The sequence below is a fragment of the Centroberyx affinis genome, unplaced genomic scaffold (assembly GCF_046629955.1).
Source record: "Centroberyx affinis isolate AG114_WGS23_722 - 3 ecotype Tasmania unplaced genomic scaffold, CSIRO-AGI_Caff_v1 ptg000885l_1, whole genome shotgun sequence".
Lineage (NCBI taxonomy): Eukaryota > Metazoa > Chordata > Actinopteri > Beryciformes > Berycidae > Centroberyx > Centroberyx affinis.
In genome coordinates, this window is record NW_027279474.1 from 290,836 (window position 1) to 317,801 (window position 26,966).

The following is a 26,966-nucleotide window of genomic DNA, read 5'->3' on the forward strand; positions in this document are numbered from 1 at the left end:
AAGCTGGGCTGATAACTCGGGATTTGTCCGTTTTGTCTGTGTCGGCGGGGAAAGGGAAGGGAAAGGAGGGGATCATCTGTGCTGGAGCGACCAGCCGCCTTTCTTCTGTCGGGGCTGCGGTAGAAGTCGTTCACGATGCCGGTGTTTCACACCAAGACCATCGAGAGTATCCTGGAGCCGGTGGCTCAGCAGATCTCCCACCTGGTCATCATGCACGAGGAGGGGGAAGTGGACGGTAAAGCCATCCCGGATCTGACGGTGCCGGTGGCGGCTGTGCAGGCGGCAGTCAGCAACCTCGTACGGGTGAGTCCCGTGTTTGAACCAGAACCAGGGCGTCAATTCACTGAACCCCAAGGTATGGCAAAGTCCCTGCATCTGATGTCATTGGCCATCAAAACTTCCAAACCCGCTTAAATCGACTACATTTCTGGAGACAAAGTAGAGCAATGACCGCTGACTGGCAATATATTATTATTTAGTCGGTGTGGTAAATTATTAGACATAGATCATCAAACTATGTTGCACAGACGCACACAGTTTAGATGCAGCATTGGAGATGAATTTTCCCCCAATATAGATTTCTGCCAGTTCAGGCTTGATCTCTGCTCTCCATTATAATGATAAAAACTACCTTGCCATGTCCAATTGACGCCCATGCGTGTTTCACATCTCCTGCAGAAGCCAGGCGCTTTGTGCGCTCCGTCCCTCCGGCCTGGCACGCGCCTGTGTGCACACACAACGACAGCAACGTGTCAAACTTTGCCCTGATTGATAATCAGAAGGCCGCCGAACTGCATGAAGTTTGTGGGGCGGAATAAACGAGTGTTGATTGAATTAACAGAGTGTGAGCGAGTGCGTGTGTGTGTGTGTGTGTGTCAGAGAGAGAGAGAGAGAAAGACACACACACACACACACACACACACACACACACACTTGTCACTGTGTGTGGGTTGCAGGAGACGGAAATGTCACTTGTGCCAGAGGGAGATGTGTAGGTGTTTATTTCTGTTCTCACCTCTCCTTCATAATATAGGTAGAATTAGCCCAGGTGGATTATTGCTGACTATGCAGTCTCTATAGTGAATATAGGCTACCCAGTCCATTCCCACGGTGCAATAACTTCCATAGAGAATATATGGATCAGGTGGTATTGTCATTAGCTCCCATCTCTCCCCTTCTAATTGCTTAATTAACTCCTGCCTATTCTTACTCTCTGCCCTATTCTCTTGTCTTTCCAACATATATCTTTAACCCTCATTCAACTGTTGTTTCACCTCCTCTCTCCTCTCTCTACTCCATCATCCTGTGTCTATATGGTCATTTGGTACAGAGAGAGGAGGCTACGCTACAGTCAGCCAGTGACTGATGTCTGCTCTGTGTCCTCTTACTGGAAAAATCAATACAGACCACATCATTATCACTGATCCAGGGTCATTGTTATTGACGCAGGGGCAACTGGGCTTCAGTCACACTTAGCTACAGTGGACAGAGAGAAAGACTCATTCGCTCACACACACACATTGAGCCTGCTGTGGAGGAAAGAACCTGGTCCCATCCAGATTTTTAGGTGTTTATTTCTGTTGCATTAAGCTGAACTGGATCTGACCTAAGGCTACTAAAATAACTGTAGAGTGCTGTGTACTGAAATTGACATTGATCATTCCTGAGTAAAAATGATTTATTCTCCCTCATATTTTGCACACAAGGACCACTGTACCTATTAGGTGTACCTGAATGTTGTGACTTAAAAATAGATATGTATGTCTGCTGTATTTAAGGTTAGTGTATAGTTAATTTATGTCAAAAAGTATTTGAAAATGTGGGCTGCTGACACTTGTGATTTAGTGTATTGGTACACCACTCTTCATTACATTAAACTGTTAATGAGGGCTCTTGTGGCAATCTCAGTCAGGAGCGGTCTGTGCTTTGTTTGGTCAAGATTTAAACAGGTTTGGCCCATGAGCCTGCTGGTTTGCTAATGGACTGCTGCCTTGTTGAGCGCTTCTATAGCTAATATATTACTTATATATTACTTCTCTCATTTTTATTTGAGTTTGATTGGATTTTACCTTTGCACATTGTTGTTTGTCTTCAACTGATGTTTGTCTTGATGCTGCTCTCTTGGCTAAGTCTCCCTTAAAAAAAAAAAAGATTCTCGATCTCATTCAGACTACCTGTTTAAATTAAGGTGAAAAATGTCACTAGCATGTGATGTTGGGATGCACTGACCTCTGTTTCACTTATAGCTTTGAAAAGGATGAGAGTATCGCTCAAAACCAAGGACCAGTCCAAACTATTACTTTACCTGAAATATGTAGTATTATTAAAAAAAATATTACAAGCCCCAGGAGAAAGCTTGGATCCCTAATTGATTTCACCTATTAAATATGAAGGGGAAGAGACAGGGAGAAGGTTTTTTTGAAGCCTTGAAACAATTGAGATTTGGATTGTGCAAACGGGATGCAATTCAATATTAGGAAGGTGGTATTACTGTTTTGTACATTCAGTGTAGATCATGAGTTTGGAGTCATAAGGCAAAAAGGATTGGAATATGGTCCATTTTCCTCCATTAGAGTGATCTGCCATTCTATGCGTGAAAAAGGTAGAAAATCAAGGCACTTAACTTTGATTTCTTTCTTAAGTGGTTCTATTTTTGGATATCAATATCTGTGAAAAGCTCTGATACTGATGCCCTATTTTATCATGATACTGGTCCAGTAACTGATACCAGTATTGGTATTGTTGAATCACTAATTTGTAGTGTTACTACTGTGCATCACCTTTGAATACTAACTGTAGACAAAATCACAGTTCTTAGTCATAAATGTTAATATCTTTAGCTTATCACAGTTTTGTGTACTATTCAAAATGGCTGACTCGATGTGCAAGGACATGGAGGAGCATTTTGATACCAAAGAAGGAAGATAACCGCACACTCATGCCGATGCCATCAGATATTTAATCGACATTTCGACCCTAAAGGGTCTTTTTCAAGACCAGATCTGATCTTGAAAAAGACCATCATTTTGATAAACATCTCCTTGACTTAGAATGAAAAGGGATATTCAGTTTAAAGTCAAATATGGTGGTTTCCCTTAAAGAAAAATGCCATTTTCTGTGATACCGTCCTGCTACACAGAGTCACTGTCCTTGATGTCCCATTGCTACTGGCTACACCTCTCTATAAGGCACGTGCTCTCTCTCTCTCTCTCTGTTATTGTCCTTTTTCTGCTTGTCCTACTTGATCCATTCAGTTGATCCATCCAGACGGAGAGCAGAAGGAGGCTAATGGCAGCCTTAGGCGTGTGGCTGGGTCTCAGACGGTGGGGATGCATGGCTGCGGGGAGAGATAAGAGCCGAGGTCGCTCTGACACTGGAAGGTGTCAGACAGAGGAAATGTTGACAGGAATGTTGAACTGAACGTTAACACAGAGTTAAAGGAGGATGTGAAAAAATCCCTTTTATCTCACCTTAGCTCTTATTCGATTTCTTACATATCTTACATGATCATTCTGTGGTCACAGGAATATTGTGAAGGACATTTCTGAGCTTTTCACTCCTGATTTTTGGTTGCTTGTAATTTTTGGTGATACAGAAATTGAAGCTTATTCTACTTAGGCACCTACTGTAAAACACTCTGGATAACAACTTGAGCTAAATCTGAAGTTGAAGAAGAGGGAGCGCTAATGAGTGTGTAGCTCACTGATAGAGGAGAGCGATGAAGAATAGAGTGAAGTGGGTGAAAAGAAGGTGTTGAAAGAGAGGACAAAAGGTGCTTGAGGACAGGGCTTGTAAAATCGGCAGCAGCGGGTTGCCGGGTAGAGCGATTTAATTGGACTTAAAGGACACCTAATGCTCAATAAATGCACTTCTGAGCGCATATGCTTTATTTTAGAAAGCTGATTCATTTCTACACTTGCGCAGTTTGAGTGTTTTTATGGGTGTGTATATTATTACTTTGGCAGGTGAGATATAACACAGTGTATAGAGTTCTCAGCTGCTGACTTGCTGTCATGGTCTGCAGCACCGCTCCTCCATCGCCACAAGAGTCCCACTGCACACTGATACGGTTACACTGTCAACCCTGTCCAGGGTGGGCTGGCAGAGGGGTGTGCTGCAAAACTAGGTCACTGAGACACTGAAACACACACACATAGATGGTGTCAGTCTCAATCTGTCAGAAGTCGTGCGCGGATTGACTCAATTAAAGATTTGAGCGAGGCTATGGGTGTATTTGGTTGTGTGTGTCAGAGGGCTTAAGTTGTGCTGATGACACCGGTGCTTCAGTGCTGCGTCTGAAGTCTGATGTTCCTCAAGTCGTCAACACAGAGCCTGAGTATGCCAGGGGGAGGGGGCGGGAAGGAATAAATAGATTTACCGTTCGGTGAAGTAACCACACACTGACAGAATAGAGGAGGAGAGAGAGAGGAAGAGAGGAAGGGAGGGATGCGAGGAGACGACAGGAGAAGGGTCGAGTGAAGCTCTTGACTAAAACTGTCGAACAGCATGGTGCAGAATAAGAAACAGAGGGGGGGGGGCAGAGGAATAGTCACTGCAGTGGGACACCGGAACCCTGCGAGGGGGGGAAAGTGTCTCTGGCGTCTGTGTCTCCAAACTAGACTCTGCCAAGCCACCCAATCTACCCCCCACCTCCACCCTCCTTACACACACACACACACACACACACACACCAACTGTCCTCAGTCTGCTCTCCCATGTAAATATGAGGCATCTCTTCGTTCTTATTTGCAGATTCTGGACCGGTCTTGCTTTCCGGCTGTCTGTCTATGGATTCCTTCTGCTTCTCAGTCTGCCTTTACATTTATCTTTGGCTTTGCCCCTTAGATCCCAAAGCAGAGCTGACATCATTAGGCGCCAAACTCTCTAGGCATAGAAGAAGTGAAATAAACAGAAGGAGAGTGGCAGCACTGTCGCTTTTTATTGTACTGTCATTATTCTGGGATATTATATGAAATTCTAAAAAAAAAGTTGATGAAAACAGAGTATGAGAGCAATACCCACAAATTTAGAGCTGATGACTGCAGCTCCTGGCGCTGAAGTGAGGCCAGGCTGTCTGTGTTAGGGTTAACTTTGATTGACAGCTGTCTGATCATCTCCTACGGAAGCAATCACACCTTTCAAGCCAATCAAACACACACACGCACCCACACACACACATCTCTCGCACGCCATCTGAACTAAGAACCTGGCTTGTCCAGAGAACCACTTAACTGTGCATTAATTATTTATCGAATAATCAATGTGAACTGTTGCTGCTTACGGGAAATGCTCCGACGGCCTGCTTCCCTCTTTGATCTGTCACCTGACATGACTGGGTGACGACCAGAGGGTGTCATCAGTCTTTGCTCTACTCGTACCGCCGCATTCCTTTCCTCATGCAGCCGAGAATCTCACTGCATTTTTAAGGAGAAGAAGGAAAAGAAGAAGGAAAATCACTAAGACACATTTAAACCTTCAAATGTTTTATTCCTCTGCCTTAAGACATTTTCACAGTATTAGCGAACATTCAATACCGTATCCCACTGTGAGACACATAGGGCTACCGCCGGTCATATCGTACTGATTTAGAGCTTCATAGCAAATGAACTTGAAAAGATGGGAAAGGTGACAATGACAGGACCTGGGAGGATTTTCTTAAGATTAAGGCATATGTTGTAGTTTAGAAGGGTTGGCATGAATATGAAATACAGCTTGTTTGGGTGTAAAGAGGAGGATTTCTGCATTGTACATTGACACAGAATCACAGATTGGAGCCTGGATTCTAGCTCTGGAAACTTGGTCAAACTCAAGTTCAGGTTTAAAAATTTAGCTTGACTGGACCCTTTAAAGTGAGTGTTATTTTTTGGTGTGTAGCTTAAGTTACACAAAAATGGAGGCACTAACAAAAACACAAATCTAGGCAATGCATCTCACTGAAAAGTCTCTGATAATGAAATGCATAATTGTCGTATATAGCACCAAAATGAAGAGTGAGCTTCTGAAATTCTCTCTCTCACTACATTTTTGCTCCTATCAGCCAGAGTCTGTGACATAAACAGGAAAACTCTACAGCAGCTTAAATGGCTTTAATTGCCAAGTTGTCAGGCAATGCTGAAATACTGAATTATGAAGAGGAGAGTGGCAGCATCCTAATGTTCTCTGGGCGAAGCTGTGATGTTCGGATGCTCTGTATGATGGCTGCCTCCTGGGTCTCTGGAGCCGGAAAGTCTATTAACTGGCTTCCACCGACACAGCAGAGAGAGACTGATGTCATCATCTCACTGTAATTGCATCTTGAGTGTGTATCTGTGTGTGTGTGTGTGTGTGTGGGCGGACGTGTGCACGCGTGTGTGTAGGGTGGGTTGTGTGTGTGTGTGCAAGCATCTGTGTTTCAGGGCCATGTGGTTTTTCAGATAACCAGCTGCATCACTATGGTGATATGAACATCTGCAAAAGAAGTGAGCAATGTCACCCTGCTGTGCATCTTCGTGTGTTTATGTGTGTATGTGTGTGTGTGTGTGTGTGTGTGTGTGTGTGTGTGTGTGTGTGTGTGTGTGTGTATTTGTTTTATTTATTAACAGTTTAAATGATAAAACAGTGGAAAAATGACAGATTCTGCAGGAGAGATAAAATGCAACCATCTCTAATCTGAAATCTCTCATCCTCAATTTCTGATAGTGTGCAGGTTTCTATATTTGCATCAGTCGAGACCTAGACACCAACAAGTCTGAGCTTGCACATCAAATAAGATGCAGTGAGTTTCATTCTGTGCTGCTAATAAAACCTCAGAGGCTTATAAGAATATCTCACCTCAGAGGAAAGAAAACCAAAAATCAAGACAACGGAGAAAAACACAACGGAATAGGAATACAGAAGCTAAATGACACCTGAATGACAGCTATTCTGATGAAGGGTGTAGTACCGAAACGTTAATAAATAAGAAAATTAAATTATATGCGAGAGCACAGTGTGTGGGAGTCACTGTCTTAGACTTGAATGACAGCTAAATGACAATCAGTGTGTGTTGATTGACAAGTCAAAACCCCAAATGTCGAGAAGATGTCAAGCTCAACATTCTCCTCACAACATTAATGCTAAATATAAGGGATGTGAATCTCTCTTTCTTAGACTAATTCAGTATGAATCTCAACATGTAGGTAGTGATTCAATACAGGGAAGTTTGCAGTTTATTGTTATGTCCTTATTTTGACTCTTTTTGGTTGGGACTCTGGGTGGTAATCAACATCATCCAACTAACTGAAATTTTTGATCGGTCGCGCATTTTTACTGACACAACGTGCCTTTGTTTGACATTTCTCTGGAGTTTGACAGCATAAATAAATTTCTTAATGTCCCCATATTTTACATTCTTTCAGCAATTCAGCAATCCACTGCTAAAAATATGAAAATTCCATTCCGCCCCACCAAAAAAAAAGATTTCTCACAGAATGCCATTATAGAATAAAAGGACAGAAACTTATGTTTGTTTTCTGGCTGACATTGAAATGTGTGGTTTGCTGTAAAACATGAATTCATATCACTCACTAAGTGCATTAAGTGTGAGAATAATTATGAGCAAACAAAGTCTACAGAAAACTTTCATCATGGCGTTCAACGTCTTCAAAACACGCTTGAATATTGAATATTCCCACGTCACAAAAATGCAGCATAAATTCCAGCCACATTCACAAAGGAGAGTGTGACAAATAGATGCAAAAGAAAGAAACTAACAGAAAAAAATCAATATTCATAATCAAATTGGGTTTCTGTGGGTTTCTCTTTTTGTTAACCGGTCTCAGATTTGAATGTGAGTGCAAGACAGGACATGTGCTGACTCTAGAGGTGATGAATAGATGTTAGAAAGCGGCACTTAATCAGCCCTCCAGTTGACGGCCCCATATGGGCGCTTGGCAAGCTCCCCGTCCCAGTTGGGCAGAAGAAGAGGAGCAGGTTCAGGATACATAGAGGTTCTTTGTCCCGACCTGGAACTGATGTAGACCAGCAGACAGCAGACTCAGCCAGAGCCCGGCTTACATGAAGCCGTTTCCTCTATTAAGCTTGAAAGACATGACATGCACCGGTGGTTGAAATAGGTGTGAACTGATACATACCTGTTCACTTGTCAGACTGTTAACAGTGCTCATTTGGATTGTCAGTGATAGTATCTCCTCTGTTGCTGTGGATAATGATATTAAAATAACGGCTCAACTGTATTACAGCCCTTCCTCGTGTGTGTTTCAGGTGGGGAAGGAGACTGTTCAAACCACAGAGGACCAGCTGATGAAGAGAGACATGCCTCCTGCTTTCATTAAGTAAGTCTCTCCTCCTGAAAAAAGGATATACTAAAGGTGAAGTGCTACTTCTTTGTATGCCTCCCCTCTGTCATTCCCTCTGTCTGTCTTTCTCGGTCGCTCTCATTCATGCCCGGTCAGAAAATGACAGAAATAATCTGCTTTATCTCGGCAGAGAGATGATTCTGTGATGTGAGGCTTCTGTGATGTTAATGCAACTTAATGTTAGGAAGTGTGGCTGCGTTCCCAGCTGCAACAAAGAGGCACTTCTGAGGCCCTTATCTCCCCGGGCCTCGCTCCACTCTGATCCACTCTGCTCTGTTCAGCTGGAGGCCGAGCCTGGCTGTCTGTCCGGCTTCCAGACCGCTCACAGGCTGCTTGTTGTTTTTCAGCTTGCACCCAAAGAGCTGACATGGACTCTGGTGCTGACTGGGAACTGTTACTCAGCAGTCCTGGTGCTCAGACAGGCTGTGTGTGTGTGCGTGTGTGTGTGTGCCTATGTGCATGCATCTGCACGCAGTGTCTTGAGGTCTATGGGAGGCCGATTAGGGTGAAAACATTGAAATATGTGCACATTTTCAACGTGTATGTGCACATATTTCAATGTTTTCACCCTAATCGGCCTCCCATATAGGTCACATCAGGCCAAGCATTCACAGTGCATTAGATATTATCTGCTTAACATTCAATCGTTCCTTGTTTATTTCTGTCATCCCATTGCTTTTCACTTTCTCCCTCCTTCTTTACAGCAATCACAAGAGGGGTTTAGATCCACACACTACTCTCTCTCTCTCTCTCTCTCTCTCTCTCTCTCTCTCACTCTCTCTCTCTCTCTCTCACACATACACACACACAGCACAGCACCACACCATAAATCTCACACACAGGGCTTAGGAGGGGGCATGTGGGAATGTGAACCCACCTAAATATAGATGAACCAGCAGCCATCGATACCCTGACCAATGCAGGTCAGAAAGGGGAGGGACTCGGCTTTATTCAAGCACTCTTAAAATGCATCACCTTCTCCAAGATAAGCTACTCATTGATCTCTAAGCAATAGGCCATTAAAGCAAACAAGGAAAACCCCACAACTTTCACCGATCCAACTTTGTTAGTCAGGAATTAGTGCAAAATTACTAAAGAATTAAATGTTGCATAAGTTAAACCACAACAAGCTCTAAATGCTAGATTTAGTTACAAGATAATCTCAGCTTTCTCTCCGGAGAAAACAGAGAAAACCCACACCTTTGCAGAACAGTGAAAATCTGTTCAAATGTGTCTCACTTTTCTTGAGGTGCAGAACATCTGTTTCCCTCTGTGTCTTTACCTGAGACCTTGTAAGCCTAACCATCTCTTGTTACCAGGGAGGGGGGGCTTCTTTGACTGAGTGGCAGATGTTTGCTTTCCTTTGTGGTCGATGTGAGATCTGATCTATTCCATTTACAAGGTGATGAATTCCTCTTGTTGGTATCTGTGTATGCTCGCTTGTTGAAAGCCGGCTGTGTGTGTTTGCAGGGTGGAGAACTCCTGCTCCAAGCTTGTCCAGGCAGCTCAGATGCTGAAGGCAGATCCGTACTCTGTTCCTGCACGAGATTACCTCATCGACGGGTCCAGAGGGATACTGTCCGGGACCTCCGACCTGCTGCTCACCTTCGACGAGGCCGAGGTGTGCGTGTGTGTGTGTGTGTGTTTGTGTGTATGTGTGCATCTGTGCGCACGTGTGTGTTTGTATTTTTGTTTGTGTTTGCATATTTGTCTTCACTGAAAATAACAATAAGTATTTAGTTTTTTTAGTTTTAGTTTATTTGCACATATTAAAAAAACAAACAAACAAAAATACATTAAGAAAATTACCAAAGAAAGAAATGGAAACAAATGCACATGTGCATTTGAGGTAAAAAGCCCAAGATGAGCTTATATCAAAACCTCAACTCACTCAAGTTACAAACATTGGCAGTTCATTTTACAAATATTAACAAATCATATAAATCTCCTGGATATTAGGTAAGCGATCACATTAGCAGCTGTCTGAAATCAAAACCTCTTTCATTTTTCTTTTAAATACATTTAAGGAGGGAGATGAATCTGCTAAATAAGACATTTTATTCCAAACTGTGAATCTCTCTTACTCCAAAGGTGTGATATTTTTGTTATTTTATTATAGTTATTTTATTATATATATAGTATATATATATTTTTTTTTTTGTGAAGTTTTTTTGGTACCACCTTGTCTCTGTCTGTCCTGTGTGGTTAAGGAGAGATAAAGTGTGTCTTCCACTGCTTTATATAGACATACAGACGGAGGAGGAGCAGGAACTCAGCCTAGAGCTCCAGCAAGCCTGTAATGGAGTCTCAAATGTAGCCAGATCTAATCACTTAGATCAAATTACTTTCCCCCATCATAACTCTTGATGTGTGTGTGTGTGGACCCATGAGTGCATTTGAGCTTGTGCACGTGTGTGTGTGTGTGGCTGTGTTGCTGTGTGTGTGTTTATGTATGTGCTTGAGTGGGAGGTGGGTGTTTTGGATGTATAATGGCAACACCATAAGTGGAATCACATTGAGCCCGTGATATGCACACGATGTCTCATCACTAGCCTCATTTTTGAAGGCCTTACTTCTCACAGTCACAAGACACACATCACAAGACTGCACACACACACACAAAGACACCAAACACTGGGGTAACTTCAAGGCCTATCTAAAAGAAACTCACCCACACATTGGATTTGGTTATAAGCTGCAACAGAAATTTGCCTGTAACCATAATCAACCATTGTTTTATGTTTTTTACCTATATACATTATTTTCTGCATGTGATTGTGTCTGTGTTGTCTCGTAGGTGCGTAAGATTATCCGTGTGTGTAAAGGCATCCTAGAGTATCTGGCAGTAGCTGAAGTGGTGGAGACCATGGAGGACCTGATCACTTACACCAAGAACCTGGGACCAGGTCAGCTGGGGCTTTTTATGGTCTTCTGTAATACTGAACCAAACTGTACTGCTCACATTCGCCATTCTTCAATGACGAGGATGACGTATTGTTCTCAACGATAGTTAGAAAAAGGGAGAAACACAAAATGTAAAGGTGTAGAAAATCCATTAGAACTTTAAATACAGGTCTGAAAGCAAACCATGTACATCCCAAAATACATGTAAAACCCATATTTAGCTGTCAGCCTGTGTATCAAAATTGTGGTCTATTAATTTGGCAGTGAAAAATGTCTGTATTCTGATGAAGCACAACATAAGCTTGGGATAGTTTTTTTTAACATTAGTAACAACCACAGTTGCTAAATGGAGTCCTGGGAGAAACTGTGACATGTTTCAAATCTTTGTATGGGTTACCACGAGAGAGGAAACCATGCAATTAACATGTTTTTTAGGCTATTCTCTGGTCAGATGTCCATCTGTCATATAAAAAATATTATATATTTAACCAGTGACCCCTGATAGGACACTAAGAAACTTTGGTCCAGCATCAGAACCTTTCCATTGGCACAAGAATATTGTTGGACCATAAGAAGACACTTTATCTTCAAAGCAAAAGGTCAATTGTGTTGTCAGTGTAGAATGATGGGCTGGAGGAAATGCTAAGGCAGTTTCACACTTGACTGATGCTGTCATTGTATTAGACCAGTCATGATAAAGTAATGATCTGCTTGGCTGTGTTATCACTGTTCAGTTGGTGAGTACAGTAGAGGATGTGCTTGGACTCAGATCTTTCAAGCATGTTAAAACTATGTTGCCAAGGCCACAGCCAAGGTCAATTCCATTTCCTGTGTTCCCCTGCTGATTGGTCGATTTTTCTAACCTCTAACTTTTGCAGTCCACTGAATTCTCCCCATTTCTGTCTTTCCTCAGGGATGACCAAAATGTCAAAGATGATTGAGGAGAGACAGCAGGAGCTGACGCACCAAGAACACAGACAGATGCTAGTTAGCTCCATGAACACTGTCAAAGAACTGCTGCCTGTTCTTATATCAGGTGTGTGCACATGTGTATGTATACGTATGTGTGTATGTGTGTGTGTGTGTGTGTGTGTGTGTGTGAGTGTGGGCGTGTGTGGGCAAACGACAGTGGCACAGCAGCAGAGGAGAGCAGGTCAATGAGCCTCCAACAGTTGTTATAGCAACGCTGATAATTACAGTCATTAGTTGCTAGGGATGGCAGACTGACTACACACACACACACATACAGTACATACACACACCACCCACTGGCTGCCATCTCTTGTATGCTGCACAAGCAAAGATTCACTGTTACAGCACTCACAAACTGTACATTCTTGTTTAAGAAGCAGATTGCAGCCGATTTTATATGTACTGAAACATCAGCCACGACCCATTTCTCACCTTAATGGACAGTTTACAGTATCCACTCTGTGATGAGCCCATGCTTCTGTATGAGTGTGATCATACAGAAGCATCCTGTCTGTCTGTCCTCAGCTATAAAGATTTTTGTTGCAACCAAGAGCAGTCGAGGTGCAGGTGTGGAGGAGGCAGAGAGGAACAGAAGGTTCACCTTTGAAAAGATGAGTGCTGAAATCAGCGAGATCATAAGAGTCTTACAGCTCACCACATGGGACGAAGATGCCTGGGCTAACAAGGTACAACCCTACGCCTCATGTCAACACTCAGCTGTGCACACATCCACACACTCACTCAACAATCATTTTATCTTTACCCTAAATCCACAAATTTGCAAAATCACCCCCTTAAGTCACACACTCACTTTCTTCCCTTCATTTTAACCAAACTTGCTCTCAGGAAGCATGTCAGTCTGCCCGTTCACACACATAGCCACACACTCTGTCCCAAACTAGTTGAGGTGTTACCCACATGCCCCTCTGTGCTGCACAGAGCATCTCCAGAATTCACTCTCTTTACTTTCTGTCTCCACTTTTCTTTTTGCTCGGTATTATAACTCCTGGTTTTTCTTTTTTCTGTTCTTTCTTTTCCTTCCTCCTCCATTCTTTTCCCCCCTGTAGAAGGTAAGCCTGTTTCTCTCCCCCTCTGCAGTGCTGCAGCATGCGGGTGTGTGTGAGAAAGGGAATATGTCTGTGTGTTTATACCTGTCATGCTGGTAAATAACAGTAAGTGTGCTGTGACTGTTTTACTTGGCTGACTGTAGCCGATGTGATGTTATACTGTACATACAGTACGTACCTCATCACTATACTGTTATATGTGCATCTGTTTGTCTCTCAGTGTGTCCATTTGAATCAAATGGCTTGAAACAGATGACAGTTATTTATCTTTCTCAGCTTGATAATTTATCTGCGTTTGTACTTAACATACAATAAGTGCTTCAGCCCTTTAATCTATCCTGCGTTTCTTGTCTTTAGTCATGATATTTTTTATTTTTCTTCCTCGTGTTTCTGGGAGTAGTTTACTTTGTGATAGAGCTGTCAATGGGACAATAAAATGTTAGCATATTATTTTGGGCAGATATACTCAATCCATCTGGCGGAGAGATATTTTTGGGCACATGAGATCATTTACTGGTGAAGATAAGATCTGTTTCACTAGTCTAACCTGTAACCCTGCATGTTTCTCTGCACACAACTAGCTCCAAGGACCTGTCTGTGTTTGTGTGTGTGTGTGTCTGAATTCCTGTGTATGTGTGTGTGTGTGTGTTGTGGGTATACCGCATACTCCGTGTATGAGCTCAAGTGCACCTATGATAAGCACTTATTGTCAGTGTGTGCGAGAAACACTGGCAAAGGATGAGTGTCCTCTCAGGTCATGAATTATAGAATTAAGCTGGTTGATGTCCAGACACATCCATAATAGATGGGCAGTATTGAACGGTTCCACTTAAGGGGTTCATCATCCACTGAGCTGGAAAAAGCTTTTGTCTCCACCTGATATTTCACCTGGTAGAAACCAATGGAAAGTTTACAGCATGTTACATCTGAGGTGATTCATTTCCCTCTAATGCCCCCTTTCCCCCTTATCATCAGTAAGAATAAACTGAAGCCATTGCTTATTGAAAATAAGGTTTTAGCTTTAAACAACTTGTCCAGTTATACAGCTATACAAAATTTCTGAAAGCCATGCACGATGCTCTGTCTTCTCTTTACCCCAGGATATGGAGGCTATGAAGAGGTCTCTGGCTCTGATTGAGTCTAAGATGGCACAAGCTAAAAGCTGGCTCAAAGACCCCCATGGACAGCCAGGTAACTGCATCTCATCTTGCCTCCTGCTGCCACACTCAATCAGTGATTTCCATCTACAATGTCCTTCCATGATCTCATCCTGCGGTGTGTCCTTGCTCCTAGGCGACCCAGGTGAGGTTGCGTTGCGTGTGATCCTGGATGAGGCCGGTAAGGTGGGAGAGCTGTGTGCTGGGAAGGAGAGGAAAGATGTGCTGGCCACCACTAAGGCTCTGGGACAGATGACTGACCAGGTGTCAGATCTACGTGCCAGGTAGCGTGTCTGTGTGAGAAAAGAGAGGGACTGTCTAGTGTAGTCTAGTCTTGTTTATTTATATAGCCCTTTATCACAAGCACGTCTCAAAGGGCTTAACATACAATCATATACCATACTACATCATACATACATACTACATATATATACACATCATTACACCCTATACTAGGTCATATATACATACTTCATATACATTATTTTACTATATACTATTCATCATACACTACATGGAAAAGTGTTGTTAAGCTGTTTTCCATAAGCTTTACTTCAGTGTCTTCATGTAATGTGCTCTCCTCTGTGGCAAAGGAGAAGTATTTTGTCCTAAAGCATTTGATATATATGTGTGTTTGTTGTCTCTGTTAGAGGCCAGGGCCCGTCCCCAGGGTGTGTGCAGCGTGCAGCACAGTGTTCACAGGGTTTAGACCTGTTGTTTGGCAAGGTGGACAGTGCCGCCCGCAGATTGGAGGCTCTAATCAATGCCAAGCAGGCCGTTGCCAGGAGGCTGGACGCTGCACAGGTCAGACAAAACAACAGTAATCACTGGTAACCCTCTCCCCACTGAACCATACCTCCTCTCTATATTCTGTTCATTTTATTTTATTTAATTTCCAAGCACTTACACGATCGTTCTCTGGTCACAGGGATATTGTAAGGACAGTAAGACCTTGACTTACACACTCCAGAGTTTTGGTGGCTTGTAATTTTAAAAATGAAGCTTATTCTACTGTTGCACTAACTGTAAGTTGCTCTGGATAAGCATCAGCTAAATGCCTAAAATGTAGGGCTAAGCATCCTTAATGCTCATCAGGCAGAGAGCGCTTGTGTTTTTGTACAGATTTCTACAGTATACATGCTGCTTCTTCTATTAGATGTGAAACAGGCGGATATATGTGCATCATTTAGGCCTGGCTGGCGGATCCTAACGGCGGTCCAGAGGGAGAGGAGAACATCAGAGCATTGCTAGCAGAGGCCAAACGTATTGCCGATCTGTGTGAAGACCCCAAAGAGAGGGATGACATTCTGCGCTCCATCAGCGAGATTGCGGGCCTCACTGCCAGACTTGTAGAGCTACGCAAACAGTACGTTCCTCTCTCTCCTAAACACAACCAGGCACACAGACACATACGCATGCTTGACGTGATGAGAAAAACAAGCATTTTGAATATTATGTGTAATTCTTAGACCCTCTGTTCACAGGCTCAAACTGCAAACTCATGTCACCAATAGGTGGCGTGTTTCAGCTGCATGGAAAACATGTTGTTGCCTGTCAGCTTGGGACCTCAGTCCTACAATAAGGTTTCAAACTGTTTGAATATGGTGTGGAGCCAGATGTGGTTCTGGTGTTCAGTGACTGTGGAGGGCCAGTAACAGTTTCAGGGTTGAAAATGGGTAGAACTTAAAGGGAAATACCACTCAGTTTAAGGTTAATAACACTGAATTTCGGCTGTCATCCCTATACCTAAAGGACATTTTAGGCAGATTTAGTGAACATTCACTACTGTCCCCCATAGCAAGAAATAAGGGAGAAGTATGTCTGGTGCTGCAGCGTGTCACATAATAAATGTAATTACTTTTTAGTGTTCCTTTTACCCACTGGAAAGCTAGATGGGCTTGGTCCGCAGAACAATTCATTTACTACAAGTTAAGTTCAGCTAATCACAGTAAGATATGTCATGAAGAGTCATGAAAGTATTTTTTCTGTAACTGATCCTACATTTTGTCAAATAAAAAAAAATGGGTAATATTTCCAATTCATACACTGTATTTTAGTCCTGCAGTTAGAATATTAATATATTCTATTCCTATGACCTTGGACAGTTGTCAATAAATGGGACATTAACTTTGTAAACTCATTGGATGATGCCCTTGAACTGTTCCAAAAGAGCTTTATATTATTGTGGTCTGAACCAGGACTTGTACTTTTATCCCTTTGGAAAAATACAGGATATTTCCAGGTCATTTTCCATGTAAAACATCATAGATCACACAGCAATACAAATTCTTCCTCTTTATTTCTGGTTACAGGAGATGATAGTAAATGTTGACTAATGCAGAGGGTAAAGTGCTACCCTGTGACATAATCCTGTGGTATTTCCCTTTAAGAGAGTGTCACTGAACTTAATGGTGAAGAAGGGTGATCTAACAGGTAATTGGTGAGACTTGGTACATTTGATGGGTTAGGAGTGTTTGACGGCTCATTTCTGCACCTTGGCGGACATGCCTCTTTGTTTCTCCCTCAACTTGTGTTTCTCTGTGTGTGGCTGTGTCAGGGGTAAAGGTGACAGTCCGGAGGCGCGTGCGTTGGCCAAGCAGATCGGGGCAGCACTGCTGACCCTGCAGTCCAAGACCAACCGGGCCGTGGCCAACATGAGACCAGCCAAGCCTGCCGTCACCTTGGAGGGCAAGATGGAGCAGGCGCTCCGTTGGGTGAACAACCCTGGGGTGGATGACAGAGGAGTAGGTGAGTGGGGTTGAGTGATGCCCCCTGGGGAGAGACGACATAGTAGTTTGGTTTGAAAATAAATGCTCTGACCTTCCATGCCTGTCAGCCGTTGTGCATGTTGGATACTGTGTGAAAGTAGGTATGGCAGCATCTGGGACTCTTTGCATGAGTATTAGCTGGCAGTTGTAGCATTGTGAAAGACGTGAGGTGTTTTCAGTCCAGGGGGAGATTTAGAGAGTCAAGTGTCTCAGTCATGCAGCCTGTAACCTGGCACTGAGAATCAAACCCTTACTGTGCAAGTGGAAGCAATTGAAGCCATTTCCTTAAATGCCCACAGTGATTTATCTCATACATTACTCTCTGAATCACTGGCTGACTCACTCACTTACTCGGAGAGCGTTCTTTTATCGTTTTACACTATGCTCTGTGCCTGTGGCTGTATGTCTGTTTTGTAGTTTGATTGTTTCCTATTTTGCCTATCTCCCATGCTTCCCCATGGGAGCAGAATGTGAGAGACTACAGAGCAACGAAGGTACCTACCTACTGATGTCTTTATGCTTGCTTAGAAGATACAACCAAACACTATACATCTATATATTACTTGCTAGACATTTTCTCAGACCAGACAACAAGCACCTAGAACATCTTCTCTATTTTTAATACTGGGAAAGACAAACGTATTGCAGCCATTTCTTTTGTAACCATGGACTCTCCATGCATTCCTCTCTATCCTCAGTACCTATTATAACTACAGTACACGTTACCAATATATATGAAAACATTGGATGTGTAGCAATGCAAGATTGCTCCAGCTTACCTACTGATGGGCCTGTAGCCCTGTTATTGAGCTTTCACTCAGTGTCAAGAACAAGTACAAGAAGACTGTGTGATATTGGGTAGCCAAGTGTGAAGTGAGAGAGAATGACCTCTGACCCTTGTCTTTTCCCAGGTCAGGCAGCAATCAGAGGAATGGTGGGGGAGGGGAGGAGGCTGGCGGGAGGCCTGGTAGGCCCGTATAGGCAGGATCTGATTGGACGCTGCGATCGCACAGAAGCTCTAATGACAAACCTGGCAGACATGGCTGGCAGAGGTGAGGCTGAGGCTCCTCACGCACGAGCTACAGCCGCACAGCTGCAGGACAGCCTCAAGGTAGCACAACACACACACACACACACACATGCGTACATGCAATCCTCCATTTTGTAATTAATTGCACAACACCTTTCTCACCAAGTCAAAGTTTGGGCTTAAGACATGCATGTTGGTGTGAGTAATTAAAACTTGTAAAATGAGCAATCCTTAGTAAAATCTGGTACTCTGTCCTCCTCAGTCTTTATTGGTAAAGAGCTCCATCTAGTGGACCACCATGGAGCACTCTGATGGGAAAAAAGTATATCTACTGCTGTCATGTGTTTTTTCACCAGCATTAGTATAGCATGTTGGCTTCTCCATCTAAATAGTCTCACATGTTGTCTCCACTGCTCCTGGCAGGACCTGAGGGGGCGCATGCAGGAGGTGATGACCCAGGAAGTGTCTGATGTTTTCAGTGACACCACCACCCCTATCAAATTGCTGGCCGTGTCTGCGACTGCTCCCCCGGACGCCCCCAACAGGGAGGAGGTCAGTGATGTACAACAGTCTATTCTGGTTGAATATTTTGTCAGTGATCCATCCCATCTAACCATTCAGCCGTCTAACTGTCATTCAGATTAATACATAATCCAATGATGATAAACCATTCAAATGTTGTGTGTGTAAGGGATGGTAGCCCGATAGATTCAGGTCATTGTGTTTATAGCTGGACTATATATCGTTAATGTGTGTTGTAGGTTTTTGAAGAGCGAGCAGGGAACTTTGAGGCCCACGCAGGCCGTTTGGGGGCAACTGCAGAGAAGGCTGCTGCTGTGGGAACAGCCAATAAGAGCACAGTAGAGGGGATCCATGCTGCTGTCAAACACGCCAGGGAGCTCACACCACAGGTGCCTCGGTTTGTTTTGGTGTCTAGTTTTGTTCTGTCCAGTTTTGCATGATTGCATAAGTGATGAAATGGAAATGTAGCCATTAGAGTCTGGCATACACAGTGTGAGTGTGATACACGTTTGTTCATGTGTAGGTGACCTCTGCTGCACGAATCCTGCTGAAGAATCCTGGAAACCAAGCAGCATATGAGCACTTCGACACCATGAAGAACCAGTGGATCGACAATGTGGAGAGACTAACTGGTAAGAGTTTTCCTACACTGACACATTGTTGACACTGTTGTTGTTAATTTAACCATTTAAAGTAGTGACGCAATTACATACCGCACCTCTAGTGTTGTTTGTGCAGTCTTTTTCACTGCTCTCTCTGTGTATCTTATGCAACCTGAACCTAGTGTGGAACCATCACAAATGACCGAAGAACTTGGTTGAAACACTGAGTTAGGATATAGACGGGTTGATGTTTAGTGTGTGTGTGTGTGTGTGTGTGTGTGTGCACATGCATGGGTGCCTCTCTCGGACCACAGGTCTAGTGGATGAGGCCATAGACACCAAGTCTCTGCTAGATGCTTCTGAGGAGGCCATAAAGAAGGACATCGACAAGTGCCGTGTTGCCATGGCGAATGTCCAACCCCAAATGCTTGTTGCCGGGGCAACAAGCATAGCAAGACGAGCTAATCGGGTCCTATTGGTGGCAAAGAGGGAAGTGGAGAACTCTGAGGATCCGCGGTTCAGAGACACGGTGAAACACGCCTCAGACATCCTCTCACACACCATCTCACCCATGGTGATGGACGCCAAGGCAGTGGCTGGGAACATACAAGATAAAGGTACAGGCATAAACTATGCAAACTTCTGAGATAGACGCATCATCCTTATTATCACCTTATTATCTCACTTTATACTGCTTGTCTGTACACACACTTAGTGTTCTTTTGCCTCCCAGTAGTTACAGCTTAACTCAGCCTGTCTCTCGGCTCTGCTCCCTGCCTCAGCTCTTCAGAAGGCCTACCTGGACTCCTGTCTGAGGATCCTGGGTGCTGTTGGGAAAGTCAGAGAAGCCTTCCAACCTCAGGAGCCTGACTTCCCCCCTCCACCCCCTGATCTGGACCAGCTCCATGTAAGTACACACACACACACGCTTTCTATGATTAATTTTAATCTGCAGTTAACCTTTGAAGGACCTCCTGTTGACCTACATGTATCAGTGCTTCAATCTAGAAGGTATTTGTCCATAGTCTTTTGCAATATTTATAACCAATTGTGGGGGTAGATTAAAGAAGTGGGCTTGTGCCTGGAAGATTGCTGGTTCAAATTACCAGACCAGCTGAGAAAATGTGCTGGGAAAGTGAAAAAGTAACTCTTCAACAACTATTGTGGAGGTTCCCTTGAGCAAGGCACTTAACTTTCAATGGCTTCAGTGGAACTGCTCAGTGACCAACAGTAGAAGACTGTGGTTGTACTGGTCAGCTCCCATGTGTGAATGTGAAGTAGTGTTTTGCTGAAAAAGAGCATGCATACTCAGTGGACTTTCCCTGGATGAAAGATTAAATAAATAAAAAATAAGTAACTAAAACTACTAGCTTGTTAACATCAAGGTTTTCAAACATTATCAACATCCTCTAAATACATATAAAACATGTGTTGGCGATCACATACTATCACTCCTTGCATCAATAGCTCAGCTAATCAATTTGAGAGTGAAAATGGTTTTTAATTAAAGCAACCAAAAGCGTCAGATGTTCAAATATGATATTGTCTGCATCACTGAAATAAAAACACTCTGTATTGATCCTGAACTATCTGTAGCTAACACATTATGTGTGTGTGGGGTTTTTCCAGGTTAGCGATGAGCAGGCACCACCCAAGCCTCCCTTGCCAGAGGGAGAGGTGCCCCCCCCTCGGCCCCCCCCTCCAGAGGAGAAGGACGAGGAGTTCCCCGAGCAGAAGGCAGGCGAGGTGCTCAGCGAGCCCATGATGGTGGCTGCCAGACAGCTGCATGATGAGGCGCGCAAGTGGTCCAGCAAGGTCAGTCCACACATATACAGTATCTACAGTTTGCATATTCACCAAAACATATGCATATCATTTCAGTGTCAGTGGTACACATACAGTTTTGGGTATACGAGCTAGCTAGTTATGCTCGTGATACCGGATGTGTGTTTGAGCACACATGAAAATGTTAGGACTAAAGTACTGTGTGAGCTCTTACTGGATTTTACTTTCTACTGTATAATCCATTTGTCCAGTGATGTTATGTCTTCTGATATCCTGTGAATGTTTTGGTTCTGAAATAAAGTTTTTCCTGAAATTATGGTGATCCTGAAATGTGGAGATCAGTGGCTCGATTCCAATTTCAGAGGGAAACTGGAAACTGTCATCTGGTAGAGGTGTCTGCATGTAAGGTTGTTAATGGCTTAATACGCACACACACACATTTACATGCACACAGTGAATAAAAGAAAAATAGACGCAAGAGTACACACAAATCATCTGTGAAGAGATGTGTGCGCAAGCAGGGACTGACTGATGAATCCTAACCTTCTATCTACAGTAGAAGTGGAGAAGAGGCCCAGTATATTTGCAGTATGCTTTTGTGCTCTTTTCTGGTTTACAGTTATCCCTGTTGGTGTCTCTGTTCTGTGTGCGTCTCTGTATGTTTTTGTGTGGAGTTATGCAGCACCAGTTATTCTGCGCAAATGACTTATGTTTATTCAGGATTAGTGACTAAACCAGACTGCTAGACCCCTAAAAAAAAGCTGGAAGGACAGCAAACACTCATTTAGGTTACAGCTGGGCCTTGTTTGACTGTACAAATGCTTTACATACTGCCAGTCCAACCGCTGCCTCAGGGCCAGACGTAGCATCCCCCCTGCTACCCGCCCAAACCAGCTCCTCCTTCCTCTTCTCTCCCACCACACTCCTGTAAAACCATCTTTGTCTGTACGCGCAACTCCACCTCCCCCTCTCCCTGCTCCTTCATTGTGCCTGTGTCCTCTCCTCCTTCCTTTAGATCTCCTGTCCTCTGTTCTTCCATCCAGTGCCTCTCATACTATACTAAATGCCTCCTTTTCCCATGCTTCCTCCCCTCCTGCCATCCCTGGCTGTCTCCTACCCCTTCTTCTCCACATCCCTCTTCCTTTTCTTTCCTTCTCCCATCCCCTCTGCCTTCCTCCCCATCCTCTGTTCCCTCCCACCCTCCTCCTCCAACTACCCCCCCTCGCCCCTGCCAGCCTGAGGATGAGGAGGCAATAGAGGAGAGAGAGGTAGATGATGAAGATGAGTTTACTGATGGTGAGGATGACTATGAGCCAGAACTGCTGATGATGCCCTCCAACCAACCTGTCAATCAACCCATTCTGGCTGCGGCCCAGGCTCTCCACCAGGAGGCGCGCAAGTGGTCCAGCAAGGTCTGCGCACATACATGCACAACCGGACCTGGGGCAAATAGTATTAATATTTAATGTTTGTTTTAACCTGCTGGGTGTACTGCAAAGTACTGTTTGACCCCGGGGTTGGTATGCACACACACACACACACACACACACACACACACACACACACACACACACGCATACATGCACATCCACACACACACATGCACACAGACAGATACACATACAGTACTTGCTACACAAGCAGACTGATGCAAGTCACAGAAACGGCCTCCGGAGTCACTGGCCACAGTCTTGACTGCACTGCGGCTGTGGGAACGATGAGCTCTGCATCCGCCACTACTATGGAAACCTCCAACCAGCTGTGGCTGCTGTTTTGTTGTCGTTGCATCACACTCAGACTCGTGGTTGACACATGGTTATGCTGATGTCATGCTAAGGTTGTACTAAGGTCAAGGATTGTTGGAATGGCAATTTTGTTTGTTGCACCTGATGGATAAACTGGTACTGGCTTCACAAGTCCCTCCCTTATGTTCATGATTAGGTAAAGTGGTTTAAAGGAGGAGCCGGTCGCTCTGGCTCGCTATCGCTGTTGTCAATCACTCGTTGTCTGACCAACCTGTGAAGCCAAGGATGACAGTTTCCCAAAGACTTCTGGGTGACGTAGTTCTGAAGTTAGATTGCCTGCTTGCCTGCTGTGATCACCTGCTTCTGCTTAGTCTGAGGGTGTGTACTGATCGCTGCACCGCTGTGAGCATCACCTCATGGGTGCTAACAGCAGGGCATCCTGAGACCTAACCTTAAGCTGCTTGTGATGTGAGGGAGACGATGACAATCAGGTATAACACAGATGTTACTTTCACTGATGGCAACATGTCATAAGTGTCCCCTCTCATGAGGGATAAAGAATATGAGCTAACTTGCATTGACACTGCATGCGGCTTACTGTGAAACACGCTGATAATTTGTTTGCCGTCACAGTGCCTGTTTTGCTTTTGTAATTCAAATTCATTAATACAAAGCACAGAAAAAGTCTTAACATTTGGATGCTATTTTATAAAGCATTTTCAGTGTTTTGTATCTTGATTATTCTAATTAGTTTCTTAGATATTGATTAAAAAAACAACAACATCATCAATTTCTGTAATATGTGGTTGAAGAAGCATTCTGGCACAACTTCACCCATTGACAAGGTGTGTGGGATGGGCAGGTCCTGTGAAACAAGAAATTCCAGCAACACTTGCAGTACTGAGAACAAATATTTATGAGTAAAACGTGTTTTGGCAGTATCCCCCACCCTCCCCCATCCTGCTAAGCTGCTGTCTCTTGTAGGTAACAAATGGGTAAAAAATGGGTGGGTCTTTAGTTTGTCACATGACTACATCCTCTGTTTTCAGTTTTCAGTGAAAGTGTTAGTAATCTATTGCTTGTCATTTTCATTGTCTTTTAATCTAATGGTTGATTTTTAGTGTGCCGTATGTCTTTATATAGGCTTTTAGGTGAATTGTTAGATGAAAGGCACGTGGTGAAATGTGTTGGTAAATGAATATTTGTTCTCAGTACCGCAAGTGTTGCAGGAATTTCCTCTTTCCCAGTGTAAGACAATCTTTGGCATGTGGAAACGTGTCACATACAATCCAATCCCAGTGTATTCTCAGCCTTTACCCAACGACCATGCCTCCTCCCCTGCAACCTGCTCACATTTCCTACCTGTTCCTCCTCTATCCCATCCCTCTTCTTCGTAGGGTAACGACATCATTGCAGCAGCCAAGCGGATGGCTCTGCTCATGGCAGAAATGTCTCGGCTGGTGCGTGGCGGCAGCGGGAACAAACGAGCTCTGATTCAGTGCGCTAAGGACATTGCCAAGGCCTCCGATGAGGTGACAAGACTGGCTAAAGAGGTGGCCAAGCAGTGCACTGACAGACGCATCAGAACCAACCTGCTGCAGGTAACAGCATACACACACATCCACAACAACCACCTGAAAAATCTATACGTCATGTACACAAAGTCTGTAAAATGCATTTCCTTGTCTTTCCCAAGGTGTGTGAACGCATCCCTACCATCAGCACTCAGTTAAAGATCCTCTCCACTGTCAAAGCCACCATGCTGGGACGCACCAACATTAGTGAAGAGGAGTCTGAGCAGGTAAACTCACAAATTGCTCACACCGGTTCCTCACTTTGTCCTGTCTTTCTTCTTATTCTACTCCTCACCTTTTTTCACTTCCATCTATCCCGCTGACCAGGCCACAGATATGCTGGTCCACAATGCCCAGAACCTGATGCAATCAGTGAAGGAGACTGTAAGAGAAGCAGAGGCAGCATCCATCAAGATTCGCACAGATGCAGGATTCACCCTGCGCTGGGTTCGCAAGACCCCCTGGTACCAATAAACCACCTGGCTGCTGAAACTAGTCACACTCTCAACCTGGCACCGACAATTCACACTTCCAAATAGCACACAATAATCCCTTTTACGGATGACACACACACCCATTATGAGTGAACATACACACCTCTTCAGAGGAAACTTAACCTGGTGCAGGTGATTTCTATCCATCCTCCACTGTAGTTTGGGTGTGTAGCATCAGGAACTATAAGATACGGCACCAGGCCACTGGTTTCCTTTAACCTGTTGGAGTGAGTTCAGCTTTGTTCCCTTTATCTGTAACTATGGAATCACGTCGGCTAATCTGAGACAGTTTTTAATATATATTTTTGGTATGTTGGGTTACAAGAGTTTATCCAAATCCCAGGTATATATTTTTTGCATGAAAAGTTTTTCTATTTTCTAAAGGCAAATTATGACATGAAGATAGTAACTCTCAGAGGACATTTACTTTTGATTCAGTTTTATCAGTCAGAGTTTCTTATCGTCTATTGTATATATTTATTGTTTTATGGACAGCACTCAGCTATGAGCTTTATTCACTGATTTTGCCACTAGAGTGCGTAGCCTTGTCCGGGCTGATTGCACACAAGCTCTTTATGTTTACTTTAAGTGGTGACACTGTTCTTAATTGGAGAAGTGAAAGGTGATACATGACACTGTACATCACTGTTGTCAGGTGATGTTTTTACTTGAAGGATTACATGGTCCTCTCGATTAAGAGTTTTATGACTCTTGAGCTTATGTTACCCTTTCAAAACCTATTGTATAATTAAAAAAAAAAGTATGGTTGTCAATAAAAAGGTAAGGCTGATTTTCTTGATTGCTGGAAAGTTATACTTCGTTGATATGAGGTTTTCACCCGACAGTGGCGGTATCCGTGATTATCTAAGGTTAAACTTGAGTGTTTTCCAAGAGTGCTTTGAGTTCTTTATTGTTTTGTTTCATTTTATTTAAACTTTCATAATGAACAATGCCAAAGGATTTGTTTTACATTATTGTAAGCTACCTGACGTTCTTTTAAGACTCTTAAAATGCTGGTTAATACAAGTTGAGAGAACAAGCAAGATAGACCTTTTGGTTCAGAGACCCTGGAGTCCTTCTTGAGGTCGGTCATTTTCTAGCAAAAACAATGAATGTTTCTTCTGCTGTCATTTTTTTTAAACTAATTGTAGTGCTTAACTTCTGCACAATCTCTGTAACAGTTGAACTGTTTAATTTAGGACTTTTTCATAAATGATCAAAGCCAATGATTTTGGACAGCCTCCCAACAGCCCGTCCTCTAGACTCCTCTTTGTGTGAGAGCTTAGCAGTCTCACTGGATGCTCTGAAGCATCGTTTGAAGAGAGAATTTCTAGATGACCCTGGTGGTTTGTGAATAATATGAAACTTTTTGTGCGATATCATGGCATGGCTGTCAATCTAGTATTTATGTTTAAGTCTGGGAACTTTTTCATAGGAGTGTTTTTGTGTGGAGCAGTTGAGCAACACATTTTAGACACCATGTCAACATACAACCTAAATAGCGGTTTATGAATTCATGATTGGTAATTATTCGACATTTCATGCCAGCTGTTCAGTGAATGATTTTTTTTAGGTATTTTCTTATGCTGTTAATTGATTCCATCCCCTAAATGGCAATTTAGATATTTTTATGATGGCTGGGCAAATTTAGCACAACTGTTAAATGGAGAATCTGTATGTGTGTGTGTGTGTGTGTGAAACCTCTTCACTTAAACAGTATTAGTGGGCCGTCACAAGGATGGTTGGGGACAGAGCTCCGGCTACAGCAGCACAGAATGTTTGTTTACTGCATTTTATTTATATTATGGCCTACTGAGCATGTAGCAGTCACTGACCCCCTGACTGAGAGGGACGGGGTGTAGTGATGTGTGTACCCGATGTTTCACACCCTGAATGTATTATGATAGCTTATAGCCCTGCCAACACATCTGCTGTGCCTTGGAATAATAAAGGACAATAATGTAGAGACTATTGACTTTGTCTCTTCATTTGCCATCACATGAAGTAACT

General features: G+C 43.5%; 1 protein-coding gene across 3 annotated transcripts; it reads left to right on the forward strand.

Moving 5' to 3' along the window:
* On the forward strand, positions 1–26,920 carry LOC139645571 (vinculin-like). Of its 3 annotated transcripts, none has more exons than XM_071521320.1 (22): positions 1–303; positions 8,242–8,312; positions 9,807–9,957; positions 11,134–11,242; positions 12,154–12,276; positions 12,738–12,898; positions 14,380–14,470; positions 14,573–14,720; positions 15,087–15,240; positions 15,627–15,802; positions 15,921–16,019; positions 16,994–17,184; positions 18,116–18,315; positions 18,658–18,786; positions 18,996–19,145; positions 19,280–19,388; positions 19,673–19,975; positions 20,141–20,265; positions 20,988–21,173; positions 24,286–24,489; positions 24,585–24,689; positions 24,790–26,920. In XM_071521320.1, the coding sequence occupies exons 1-22, from the start codon at positions 136–138 to the stop codon at positions 24,934–24,936; spliced, it is 3,300 nt and encodes a 1,099-aa protein (XP_071377421.1). In that variant the 5' UTR covers positions 1–135; the 3' UTR covers positions 24,937–26,920. The 3 variants fall into 3 exon arrangements, with proteins under 3 accessions (XP_071377421.1, XP_071377419.1, XP_071377422.1); XM_071521318.1 differs by lacking the exon at positions 15,921–16,019 and adding an exon at positions 22,379–22,555; XM_071521321.1 differs by lacking the exon at positions 15,921–16,019.
* The last annotated feature ends 46 nt before the right edge of the window (positions 26,921–26,966 follow it).

Coding starts and splice junctions, on each gene's coding strand:
- LOC139645571 (XM_071521318.1), top strand. CDS start 136: ATGCCGGTGTTTCACACCAAGACCATCGAGAGTATCCTGGAGCCGGTG. Junction 12,277..12,737: donor GCTGCCTGTTCTTATATCAG/GTGTGTGCACAT, acceptor GTCTGTCCTCAG/CTATAAAGATTTTTGTTGCA. Junction 15,803..16,993: donor CTTGTAGAGCTACGCAAACA/GTACGTTCCTCT, acceptor TGGCTGTGTCAG/GGGTAAAGGTGACAGTCCGG.